Source organism: Meriones unguiculatus, chromosome 20 (genome assembly GCF_030254825.1).
Source record: "Meriones unguiculatus strain TT.TT164.6M chromosome 20, Bangor_MerUng_6.1, whole genome shotgun sequence".
Classification (NCBI taxonomy): domain Eukaryota; kingdom Metazoa; phylum Chordata; class Mammalia; order Rodentia; family Muridae; genus Meriones; species Meriones unguiculatus.
The window spans coordinates 13,945,359-13,958,901 of record NC_083367.1 but is presented as its reverse complement, the minus strand read 5'-3'; the positions used below and the strand labels follow the sequence as shown (position 1 = coordinate 13,958,901).

At 38.2% G+C, this 13,543-nt stretch overlaps 1 protein-coding gene across 7 annotated transcripts in view; it reads left to right on the top strand.

Annotated features, from left to right (window-relative positions):
- Orc3 (origin recognition complex subunit 3) overlaps positions 1–10,850 on the top strand; it is a 53,719-nt gene extending 42,869 nt beyond the window's left edge. For 4 of the 7 annotated variants that reach the window (XM_021642680.2, XM_060373447.1, XM_060373449.1 and 1 more), the window contains 7 exons: positions 1,047–1,180; positions 2,245–2,324; positions 3,854–3,954; positions 6,458–6,599; positions 8,420–8,536; positions 9,220–9,299; positions 10,500–10,850. In XM_021642680.2, the coding sequence (XP_021498355.1) occupies positions 1,047–1,180; positions 2,245–2,324; positions 3,854–3,954; positions 6,458–6,599; positions 8,420–8,536; positions 9,220–9,299; positions 10,500–10,605 (760 nt within the window). In that variant the 3' untranslated portion in view covers positions 10,606–10,850. The remainder of the gene's footprint in view (positions 1–1,046; positions 1,181–2,244; positions 2,325–3,853; positions 3,955–6,457; positions 6,600–8,419; positions 8,537–9,219; positions 9,300–10,499) is intronic. The other 3 variants (XM_021642681.2, XM_060373448.1, XM_060373450.1) reach the window with 2 other exon arrangements.
- Positions 10,851–13,543: the final 2,693 nt, after the last annotated feature.

Genomic DNA, 13,543 nt, shown 5'->3' with positions numbered 1-13,543 from the left:
TTATAACTGTATATAGTCCTACTTTATTATTTATCATTTCTGACATCCTGCATTTAGGAATGTGTTTTAATTAATCAGACCCTTATTTGAAACATATTTAGGTTGTTTATAATTCTTCATTTCTATAAACATTAATCATGAGCATATGTATTTATAAATTTGTGTAATTTCCACAAAATGAATACATGGAAGTAACCTTTCTGAGACTGTAATGCTGATTATAGCGGTGTATACTGTTGCTGTGTGTCTGCTTCTCCACAAATATCATTATTAGGCTTTAGTGTCTTTGCTTCATTTGGGATGAGCTATTTCCTGTTCTCAAACCATACACTTTTCATCTATCCTAAATAAATTTGCATATATAATATGAAATAGTGTTCTGCTCTTTTGAAAATAGCTATTTCTGACACCTAGCATGTTTTTTCAGTGATTTGAAATGCTACCTTTGGCATATACTTAAGTTCCATGTACACCTTGGATCTCTTTCTGAATTTTTCTCCTTTTCTGTTGGCCTGTTATTATTACCTAAATCAATGCCACCTCTGATTTTAGTCATTGTAGCTTAGACTTCTTGATATACTAATTGTGTTACTATATGCATTCAAGTCCATACCTTTTGTCTGTTTGGTAAGTTTCTGAGATTTGTGAGATCTAACTTTTTCTGCCTAGGGCTTGTTGGTTTCATTTATGTCCTGAGTCAGTCAGTACAGGAGGGAATGTTTCATAAAAAAGTGTTGTTCCCACTTGACCAACAAGGATGCTAAGGACCAGAAATGAGTAATGAGCTTGTTCTGTCTTACACTATCAGAACCAGGTTGTGAACACAACCTTTGAATTCTTCCTCAGCTAAGCTAAGTGTTGAGAACTCTATACTTCTAAATGTCACATATGTTGAATAAAATCTTTAAAACAAAAATAAGAAATTAGTCATCACTAATGAAGATTTTACTTCCTCTTTGAACAAAAACATTTCATTTGTAGAAAAAGTTTTAGGTGTGCTAATTTTCTAGTTGTATTAGATCTCCTATCACTGATTCTTTTTCTAGAATGCTTGCAAAGGATGAACTGATGAGCATACTTCAGAAATGTATTGAGGTTTTGAATTCCTCTACTGAAATGCAACTTGGCAACACAACACAGAAAATAAAGGATTTCCTGATGCTATTTCAGAACCTTGATGGTAAGTGTAATATCCTGCCCATTGATAGTCCTTTAACCAGAGTATAAAATAAAGTGGACTCAAGAATTCTATTAAAAGTGTAGATATCACAATAATTTTAATGAGAATTTATAGAACATGGCCTAGTGAACAAATCTTATGATAGCTAGCACTAAGGACTGCAGTTTTCAAATGGGAAAGACTAAAGATTAAAGTGTTTGACAGCACGATAAAGAATACAACATTTTATGAATTAAAGCAAAACCACCATCCTGATGATGTCTTTATTTCTCAGTTTTAAAAAATCAATTATTATTAATAACAACTTAAAATTTCTCACAGGAAGAAATACTTGGTTATTTGTCATCTAATGGTTTCTTTACACTATTGGCATATTGTAATTTGGACTTAAATTGGGGTTAAATCAGGCTGAGTGTTCTAATCAGTTTTAAGGTTCTGCTACATGTTAATGGAATTGAATAAAGAATTTAGCTAATAGTTGTCCAAATCTTAGGTTATGCCTTTCTAAAATCAGGAATTGGCTTCTGGTTCTTTAATGTATATTCTTTAGCTAAGTTCTTCTGTCATATTTGAACCAAACCATTGCAGGTGTTCAGGTTCTCAATTCCTAGCAACATACCCGCCAGAAGCACAGCTAAACACTTTAAGGTTTTATTGTCCCTGAGTTACTTTTACAGCTCTTATAAACCACCTTCTTCATACTAAAGAGTAATGACTCAAAAATAGTAAATTGGAAGGTTGAGACCAAGTGTGTCAGAATGTAACTAACTGATCATGCGTATAACCTTAACAAGGTCAAAGGAAAGTAATTTCAAGTTCATATGATTTTTTTTTTAACACAGGCTTTTGTTCTGTTGGCTCAAAATGTTCAGAATTCAGTAGCTAGTTGTTGAAGAACTCACTGCAATATAAACAATTTTATATGTTCTGTCTTCAGCTTCTGGAAGGAATATCATTTGTCTGGCAGAATCTTGCCCATATTAAAAAGAAAGTGTTCTTTTTGCTTCCATTGGATTAGTGCCAATGCCTGTTCTCTCTGTTGTATATTGATTTTGTATTCAAAGCAGATAGCAAAGAGGACGAGGATGCTTGTGGATCACAGATAAAGGGGCTGCAGAAGACAGACCTCTATCACCTTCAGAAGGTCAGATAGCTTTCCTTTCCTTCCAGCTGCATTGGTGATAGTGTCCTTGTTTTAATTGGTGTTCTAGACTCAATCTGCATAATGTCTCTACTTTCATTTATTTACATTACAACAAGCAACAGTATGAACAGACTGGAGCTAATAAATCAGACATACCATTGCCATCTAAAGTGAAGGAAACGGTTGGTTTTCTGTGCTCATTAAAGAATTAGAAGGCAGGAAAGAAGTGTTATAGGAAATCTTGAGGAACTCCAGTGGAGCCATTATATAATACCAGGGAAATTGAGGTCCTTTGGGGAGGTGAGGGGAGTCATTAGTCTCATTAATAAAAATTTAATCAAGTATTCAAACAAGCTTGAGGGTAATTTATTAGAGTAAAACAAACAAATGAAAATTTTAGGGCAGGCAAGTTTTAATTCTCATAGCTGTCCAGAGGAGGAAAGCAGGGAAGAGATGCTGGCAGGGTGACAGGACAGGGAGTTTGGCGTTAGAGAATATGGAAGCCCAAAGGGTTAGGACGTTAAGAAGCATAGTTAGGCTCTGACCAGCATGCAAAAGAAGAAAGGAGATAAAAATAATTCTGCTGAGTCAGTATTCACAAAGACTTGCAGCCAACTTTCGTGGATGCTTTTACTAACCACACTAGATGCTGGGAATTCTGGCATGAAAAATGGTAAATGAACCAGCTAATACAAGGGGAACCGCCCAGCCAGGCCCTTGACTGAATTCATTCTCAAGAGAAAGAAGTGGCATATCTCCACCTAGGGGTAGCTTCCATTCTGTCCTGTAATACTGTTTGTCTCACTGCCACCTAGACTGTCCATGTACACAGTGCAGTCTGCCACTCAGTATAGAAACCATTACTAAAGTCTCGAGGAAGAAAACAGAGTCAACTGTCCATACAAGGAAAATGGGAATATAGCTTATAAAATATGACGATGATATAATGTACTTCTCTTTTTGATAAGAGATTCAAGAGAGTCTAAGTCATATTTTCTTGATGTGCTGAGAACCAAACCCAGGGTGTCTCACCACTAGCTGTAACCCTACCATTGAGCTACAGTCTCAGCCCTTTTCTTTTTTAGTGAACATTCACAGGGTAAAAAAGAAAGTGAGCCACAATATGCCCAGTATTCTTTTTTCAGATAATTCACTTTCTGTCAAAGCCCTTCTTTATCCCATATTACTAAGTTGCAAGTATTACAGAATTTCAGTCTGCTGCTAATAGATGGGCTTTTCTATCTTTCTAGCATTCTTCCTAATGATTCTAAATGTACTGATTTCTAAGTAGTGAGCACTCTTGTATAACTAGCAGTGAAGTGAATTGTGTTCTTCCTCTTTCCTTGAACATTCACTTGATGTATGTTTAAAGCAAAACATGTAGACGGAAGAGTCTTCCCTAATTGTTAACAGAAAATACAGCATATCTTTGTCTGCTCTCTGCATAAGGGCATCAGCTGCCTCTCCACACAAGTGACAGCTCTCTGTCCCAGAATCACCAAGAATGGTATGTTCTTTTACCCACTCAGTCCTTACTGGAAATGAAGGAGTCAAGGAGAACAGCTAAGAAGCAAACCAAATTTGAAGTGCTCAGAGAAAATGTTGTCAACTTCATAGACAGCTTGGTAAGGTAAGTCTAGGACTCTGGAGAACTCAAGTAATCCTGCTTTTCCAAATGACACCAGTAAACTCAGCGTACAGAGCCAGTCCAGGGTGTTTCTTCCATCTAAGTAAAGTGGGTGTTTTTATTGATCTTCTGTCCTGTTGTCTAATCAAATGGCAAAGGCAGGTTTAAACTTAGCTAATTAGGCCAGGTTAGAAAAATACAGGAAGTTTTAAAGTATTTCCCTCTTTTTTGCATTCTACTCCAATCATTTTTCTGCCTAAAAAAGTAGTAAATGTTGGATCTGGCCAAGCCCAGAAACAGACATTGTATAGTAGCCTTGCTACTGTTTTGTCCTGAATATATTATGAGGACAGCTGAATATCACCACCAAATCTCTAATGCAGTGTCTACTCAGGGGCTGTCGACGTGTCCTAGTTTGTTCTGTGAGTCTTTCTTGGGAAGCCTAGATCATTCTGTGCATTTCCCAAAAGCCATCTCTGTGTATACATGAAATTAAAAATCCAAGTGATCTTTTGGAAACTTTGGCTATATACATATAAAAATGTTAAGTATACCAAAGAAAATATCTTAACTAGTAAAAGCAGAGCCGAATGTGATAGTTCATGCTTATAACCCCAGCATCTGAGAGGCTAGCACGAGAAAATCACTGGACATTCTAGGCCAGCATGGCCTTGAGTAAGTTTTCCATCAGCCTGGACTACTGAGACTGCCTAAGAAGAAAGGGAAGGTGGTAAAGCAGTTTGTTATGTTTTTAAATGAAGGCAGTTAAAATGTGCCAGCAGAGGAGGCAGTAAATAGAATGGTTATGGGAAAAACTAGTACCTTTTAGATGAATATATTTTTGGTAAATATCACGCCCTTCCTAAAAGTGAAAATTTTTATTTTCCAGGACAATTTTGAGGGCAGTTGTTTTTCCTAGTTATTGAAGAAAAAAATTACTGCTAGGAAAGAGGTAAAATGAATAACAAAGTATAACAAAAAGAAAGCTAAAAAGAAAATATGTCATTAAAAAAAGGCAGTCGATTCAAAATTGAGTTGAAGACCTGGTAAGGACTAACACTTAAGTGCTGACAGTTACAGCGCACACTATACAGCACTGTACAGCCCTGAGTCATTCCTGTTCCTAATCTTCCCTTTTGCCAAAGTTTGGATTTTAAAATTAGTTCTAGCTCATAGGCAAAAAAGTAAAAAATAAAAAAGTTCTAAGTTATGCTTATTTTTACACTTAAAATTTTATTAGTCAACAACCTGTTTTTGAAGGCTTTAAATTTAACCTTTCGGTTTTTCTGTGTGTGTGTGTGTGTGTCTGTCTGTCTGTCTGTGTGTGGTGGTGGTGGTGTATGTGCATTGTACACAAGGGTCTGCACATGGAAAGACCAAAGGCCTCCTATCATGCTGTCCCTTATTCCTCTGAGACACGGTCTCACATTGTACCTTGGATGCCAGCCAGAAATGCTTCTGGTCCCAGCCCCATGGCACTGGCCTCATCTGGCCTCTTACATCAGTGCTTCAACAACTGCTTTTATGCAGTGAGCCATCTTGTTAGCCTGGTCTTAACTAGTTTCTATTAAAAGAAAAAAAAAAGCTGCTGGAATATCATTAATTACAGTGTTTTTTCATGATACAAAAAGATTTCCTAAATTCTCAATTTCAGGCACTGTATAACACATTCTCAAAAGACTAGAATGTTTGCTATGGTAAAATGTTGATCTGTTTCCTGAATAATTTAAGAAATTCAACAATAACTTTTAAAAGTTCTACATTAGAGACTTTAAGCATAAATGTAACAGATGCTCAAATGTTTGACTAATGGTTTGCCTTAGAACTGAAACATAGTTCCTTCTAAAGAATACTGTAGAGGAACAGAACTGATATAATGATTAATTGACTGACTGATTAGTATGTACAAAAAAGTTTATTTATTAGAGTGGCTTGCAGATTGTGGTTCAGCTAGTCCAGCAATGGCTGTTTCCTGATGGAAACTCCAAAGAATCCAATCCAGTGGTTGTTCAGCCCACAAAGCTGGATCTTGTCTTCAGCATATGTGAGAGTCCTGAAGAGGTAAATTCTAATAACCACTGAAGGAATCTCTCAGCAAAAGTGTATATGAGCTTATAAAAATGAGGCAAAAACAAGCTTTCTTTCATGTCCTTCATAGAGGCTGCCATGAGAAGATGTGGCTGAGATTTAGGGTCTTCCCACGTCAAAAAAGCCAAGTAAGAAAAATGCCTCAGAGGTGTGCCCAGCTGTTTTGGTTTTAAGTTAATTTCAGATGTGGTCAAGTAGATCAACAAGAATAGCCATCAGAAATACAGAGGAAGTTTTAAAAGTAGTACTGAAGTAATTCTGGGTGAAACGCTATGGGATCTATAGCGTTTTTTGGCTTTTGTTTGGTGTTGATTTCACTGTTTAAAAATAACATATATTCAGTCATAGAGGACTGACAGAACTGTTCAACTGAAAATCAGCCTGTTATCTAAAGGTGATGGGGACTTGACTGTTTCAGAGATTACCTTGTGCCTCCTGAGAGCCAGCCTCTGCATGAGGTAGTGTACTTCAGTGGTGCCCACACACTCCGCGAGCACTTAAATGCTGCGCCAAGAATTGCCCTCCACACTGCACTCAACAATCCTTACTATTATCTCAAGGTAAGAAGGAAACTTACTTCTTCCAGTTAAGCTCTAGACATCAGCATCAAAAATACATTCTCTAGTTTGCAGTTAATGAGCAGAAAGTTTGCACACTCATTGTTTTCTTTAAAAAAAAAAAAATCCTAGATTCTAAATAGGTTGGAAGTTTGCCTTTCAGAAAAGACACATTATTTGGCACTCTTAAGTCAGGAGTGGTAGCATGTTTGAAATTCTAACACTACTGAGGTTCAAGCAAGAAGATTACTGAGTTCAGAGCCAGTTTGAAGTTACTGAGATTTTGAAAAAAAGTAAAGTGGGCAGTCAGCATAATTCAGGGGCTAAGGTGACTGCTTTGTAATAAGCCCCATAACCTGAGATTTGTGCCTAGAAGAGCTTATTCCACAAAATTGTTTTCTGACCTTGACGTATACCACACACAGCACATGCATGCCCGCAAACACCACTCATATACATTTACATAGTAATTATGTTTTTGTTAAAAGTGGCTCCATTAAAAAAAACCTCCCAAACTACTGTTTTCTTGTTCATTGTAGTATGGCATACAACGGTGAAGTATGGGAGAATACTGAGGAGGAAGTTATGGCAGTGGTTTTCAATATGGTGCCAACTTGGAGCTTGATGGTTTCCTATTTAAACCCTTGTTTTATGTATGTGTATGGGTATGTGCTCATGTGAGTACAGTGGCCGAAAGAGTCCATATCATTTGTAGGCTGCCTGGAGTTAAGTTAGAACCAAATTCTGAGCCTCTGCTTTAGCAGCTCCAAACTCCTGAGCCACCTCTCCATCCTTGATAATTTCATGTTTAAATAACATGAGCTGGTTAGATGGCTCAATCAGAAAGTGGAGAGCATTTGCCATTAAGCCTGATTGAATGAGGTTAATCTGAGACTCAAACTGTGGAGGAAAGGAAACCTGACCCCTGCAACTCTCCAACCCTGACATACACCAACCCCTATGCACATACAATAAATGAATCCGTTTTTAAAGAGAACAGAAAGTTGTGATGTATGAACTACAAGTTAAAACAGTGTAGACTTACAGAAACAAACTGATGTCATTTTAGATGCATTTTGTGTATGAGATTTTGTTTCTTAGTAAAAACATGGATTTCAAGTAAGTGAGACTAGCTAGTACTGCCAGTTTCTCTAGGGCTTGTGGTGGTAGGGCTCAGTGGTTGACTGCTTCCACCTCTTCTCTGGTGCCCTCTCCTGGTCTCTGCAGATGACTGAACTTAATGCCACACAGACACATTCATACACATAAAGTCTTTTTAAAAAACTCTGTACTTTTGTTTGGATTACGGTGGCTACCCCGGACTATATGGAATACAGAACAAGGGATAAAATTAGTTGTGAGCTGCCCGGAGTGGGAGCCTGGTGTGTGTGTGTGTGTATATATATATATATATACACCCTGTTTCCACAACAAAACAAAAACCGTAGTGCTGAGAAATGTTTTTGAGAGATCACTTTTACTGTACTCCTGCTAATGAGATGTATTAATACCACATAACTGGTAGAATTCAAATGTTGGAAGTAGCATTTTATTGGGTAATCATTTCCATAGAATTCTAAACTCATTACAGCAAACTGAAATGTATCATGATAGTCTCCGCAAATAGTAATTCACAATTAAGATTTAAAAAAAAAAAGGTCTTATGGGGAGAGTGGCTTAGACCTAGAGCTAGGGATATGGCCAAGACTTAAACCCAAGTAAACAAACTACTCAAGTGTTAAGAGAAGATTCTATGTTCTGATTTAGTAAGTTTAGGCTAGGAATTCTGCTACTTCTTTTTGTTTTTAATCTGCTGCTTTTAGAATGAAGCACTGAAAAGTGAGGAAGGCTGTATTCCAAATAGTGCCCCTGACATCTGTATCGCATATAAACTGCACCTGGAGTGTAGCCGGCTGATCAACCTTGTCGACTGGTCAGAGGTAGGCCACGAAGAAAAGTACAAGTTAGTTGTTTAACTGTTTAAGACAGCTTTCCTTAAAAAAAAAAAAAAAAAGTTGCTTTAAATTAAACTTTTATGTTTAAATTTTTGTTTGGAAGGCATAAATTTTGTTATGCTTCACAAGTTCCTCAGGAAACAGCAGCTTAGCAGGCTGCACCCTTGCACAGGGTACAGTGAATATCTCACATAACAGGAGGAATTCCAATCAGGAATGCATGTCCAGACTGTCAAAAGCCCCGTCTGACATTTGACCGATATCATCAGAAGACATGCTGAATTAGCCTCTTCCAAGAAAAATCAGCATTTTCCTGGAGTACGAAAGATTGAGAGTAGAAGAAACAGGCCTTTCTTTCTTTGCTTCTTAGATTTTGACTAGCTATGTTTTTGTTTTGTTTTTTGCTTGCTGTTCTACCTTAATCCTCTAAAACAAACTCACAAAGAGCCAGTTTTACTATTTTTAGTGAATAACTGACCAAACCTATTAGTGTGGTATTGAGAATTTAAACTCTTGATATGAAAAAAGATGTGCCAGTTATCTACAGCAACAGTTTTAAAGCCTGATTTGTTCTAGAAACATCTCAAGGGTAAAAAAAAAAAAAAAGAATAAGAAAAAAGGATGCATAGCAACAAGTTTTATTTTCTTCTGTCTTGTATGCTCAAAAGGCGTTTGCAACAGTTGTGACAGCTGCAGAAAAAATGGATGCAAATTCTACAACCTCAGAAGAAATGAGTGAAATTATCCAGTATCCTTTTAAAACCAATTCTAGTGTCCTGTTATTAACAGTATATTAAGTTTCCTGAATGGGATAGTCTAGGCCAGTGATAGAGCATTTGCTTAAACACAGGGCCTTGAACTCAAGCCCCAACACAAAAAGTAAACAAATAAAAATCCACATCTAGAAATTCATAACGATTGCTTCTCAACCATACCACCACCTGAAAGCAACCTAAATTTCGAAGTATCCTGAATTTAATCTGAGATCAAACCTAAAATCATATTCTCAATTTATAGTCTAGGTTTTTTTTTTTTTTGGTATCACAAGTTTATTTAGCAAAGTTTCATATGAAAATGTAGAAGACTCAATTCTACATCACAATCAAACAGGCTGTTTAAGGAGGAATGTGGATGCTCTTCTGAGCAGACATCGTTTACTCTTTCCAAGGCTTCTTGCATGATGATGCTGTTTCCTAGGCCACTGTTTGACTTCAATGAGAACTTCTTGGCCATAAATTTCTTCAGTGGATGGTGGCCTTACTCATGGCAACTCCTTAGCAGGCGGGTTTGGCATGACAGGGAAGGGCTATATTGTAGTTTTTACTGAGGAGGAATTGGGTTTCTCTGTGTAGCCCTGGATGGCCTCCAACTCACAGGATCTGCCTGCCTCTGCCTCCTGAGTGCTGGGATTAAAGGCATGTGCCATCACACCCAGCTAGGAAACTGTCATTATTGAATCATCACCTTTTTGAATATGCTTTTAGGAGTTTGGGAAGGGGACAGCTGTGATATAAACCCTGTTCCATTTGTTGCTTGTTCATGTTGGTGTTCTTCTGAGACAGTATCGTCTCTTCTAACTTCAAACTCGGTTTATAGCCAAGGACAGCCTCAAACTGCCTCTACCTCCCACATGCTGGGCTTATTATGTAAGTGCAACTCCATTTGACCCTTAGTGGAGTGTCCTAACGGCATTTAATGTTTTCCAGCAGCCACCTGTTTCAATTTACCAGTAACTTTTTCTTGTGTTTTTCAATACAGGTTTTCCCTCTGTAGCCTTGGCTGTCCTAGAACTCACTCTGTAGACCAGGCTGCCTGTCTCCAGAGTACTGAGATTACAGGTGTGTGCACCACTCACTGCACCTGTCTTCTCAGTTACTATTCTAACTTTGAAATTTGTAAAAAAAAAAAAAAAAAAAAACACCTAATTTTCCTTAGCTAGATCCTCCAGTGCTCGATTTATTAGAGCTGTTTCTGAATTAGAACTTTTAGGTTTTATAAAACCTACAAAGAAGAAAACTGACCATGTAGCAAGACTGACATGGGGCGGCTGCTAAAAAGCAAATGAGTGAAGACAGGAGTTCCACATCTAACATGACATAAGATGAGAAAGAAACCTGGCATATGCATGCCCCTAGAAGAGACTATCGCCGAGCTGAGCGTAACCAGGAAGTGCACTGCTGACCTGTGTATCAGAACATTTCTGGAGTAGTTCAGTCTACTCAACACCTGTGCAAATGACTAAAAGCTTTTACATACTACTCCACTTTTTACAGTCGGTACTAAATTCTAAGCAAATCAACCCTGAGTGTATAGTGTGTAAATGACACTGTCTTGTCTTTGCTAGAAAGGTTCTAAGACCACCTCTGCCTCCCCTTTTCTCATAGTCTTAGCAACTTACCAGATCCAAAGCTGTTCGTCGTTATACTTAATGCTAGTATATATTCACATGAACATTTGTGGAAACTTAAAGCCAGTAAATACTTTCACAAACCTTATACCTAGCTTACAAAACTCAGAAATGTAAAGGCCCAAGTGAAATAGTATCTAGATGTCTCTCATGGTAAGAACTGACGAACCAGACACCCAAAGCTCATTACTTAATGTTCAACCCCCAAGAGAATCAGAGACTTGCGCCAAAATTGCCTGCAAATGGTGCAGAGCCCATGTCCAGAAAAAAAACTTAAAAAGCTTCCACTTTAACTTGTATTGCAGGCTGTGTGCATATATGTGTACAGACATGCACACAGCTTTAAGAGCAATTCTCAATAGGGCGGGTATGTGCATGAGTGCAGTACAAAAGGCCACAGGATCTCCTTGGAACTGGAGATACACTCAGTTGTTGGCCTCTAGATGTGGGTGCTGGGGACTGAACTCGGGCCCTCTAGAAGAGCAGAATTCATTTTCTTGTTTGTTGTTGGTTGCTTGGTTTCGTTTTTTGAGACAGTACTTATTTGTATAGCCCTAGCTATCCTGGAACTCAGAGAGATCACCCTGCTCCTGCCTCCTGAGTGCTGGAATTAAAGGTACGCACTTTCACCCCCTGCAGAACTCATCTGAACCCCTGGAACAGATATATGTACTGAGAATAAGACTGAAAAGTTTCATCTCCCCAGCTGGCCCCAGTGTTGGGTAACCTGGGCTTTCTGCTTGACTGCCCCAAGCTTATGATCCCTTCTCCTCGGCCCCACCCCCAAGTGCTAACACTAGAAGGAATTTACATTATGTCCAGATCAGAAGACATTTCTTTAAACAATACCACAGAGGAGCTGGTCTTAATACTGGCAAGTTTTTATCTTGTCTGAGGCACATGTTTTTGTTTTTTTTTCTTTTTGTAGGTATTTACCTGCATTTGTGCATGTCATGCAGCTGACATTATGTCCAGATCAGAAGACATTTCTTTAAACAATACCACAGAGGAGCTGGTCTTAATACTGGCAAGTTTTTATCTTGTCTGAGGCACATGTTTTTGTTTTTGTTTTTTTTCTTTTTGTAGGTATTTACCTGCATTTGTGCATGTCATGCAGCTGGTTTTCTCTACCACTTAAGACTAAGAGCAGCACAACGGAGTATTTTCTCATACAATAAAAAATCAGCACAACGGAGTATTTTCTCATACAATCAAAAATACCTGTAACACTGAACCATTAAGCTGATTTGTGTAATTACTTGGTATCCTAGTCAGTTGAATCCTTAGCTGAGGAAAACTGAAACCTCAACTAGAATTACTTAGAATTAGGGTATTCTAATCTGAAATCTTGAAGTACTTTTAAGTTTGCTAATGCTAAGCATGCATCATGTGCTTGATACTTCTGAGATACTTCAGAAAATAGAAAGGTCCACGCCTTTCTAATACTTTAGCAAAGCAGAACACACTATTTATTATATACACAAGTAACAGCAGGCTAAGAAGTAAGCTTGTCACTGTGGTTTTAAAGAGCAAAACTACAAGGATTGAACAAACTACCCATGGAGATTTATGGGTGACCCCAGCAGGCAAGTAACAGTAACAGGCATCCTAAGGTGGGAGTGTGCCAGCCATATCAAAAGAACACAGACAGCTGGAATGGGTAAGGTGGCTTGTTGATAGAATACATTCTTGTGGAATGTATACATTTACCCTTGTTCATTCAAGTGCTGATTGCTCTACCCCACTATCTGGTTTCAATCGGAAATTGCATTGTATGCTTATTCTAAGCATCACCTGTCTCTAGTTTGTGTAAACATGCCACCATTTGTTCTCTGTTCTGCCAATAAAACAACCAGCCAGTGCTGAGCAATGGAGAGAATAGGGTGGGACATCCTGGTCTGGGGAGGAGGACCTGGGAGCAGCAGTAGAGATGTACTGGACCTAAGATATAACTAAAAGCAAGTATAATGTGGGAAATCTGAATGGGAGGAAACTATGCGGGCTTGGAGGTTTAGGATGGAGTAACTGTTGCCCAGCATTGTGCTCCAGGTTAATTAAATAAATCCTAGTCTCTGTGTGGTGATTTAGGTATACAGCTGGTTTAGGAATAACTGCAGTTTATAAATCAATAGTAAATATTAATAATCAACAACAGTAGCTCAAGCAATAGGAACTGAGAAGGGGAAGAATGCAGGTAACGAGGCTCCACAGATCACTACCAAGGACTGCTTATTTTCTTAGGTAAGAAGCAATCTAAGCAAAGGAAGTGAAGCCTTTAAATGATCAACTCCTGTTGTAAGCACAGTAAGAGGAACAAAGAAGCAATGCAACTACCAGTTGATCACTGCGATAAGGCAAATAAATCTTAGACTACAGTAACATCAGTAGAGATGGTGACGCTGTAGGTAGACTACGATTAGACATGCATAAAGAGCCTTAAGGTCCTTCCTGCAGGAGGCTTGCAGTGGTGTGGTCCAGGTATACACAAAGGAGCATGTGTTAGGTTCAGTCCCTACAGTGCTATCTCTAGAGAGTAAGGTCTAATAGCTTCTTGGGTCACTGGGAACATGACTCTAAGGAAACCA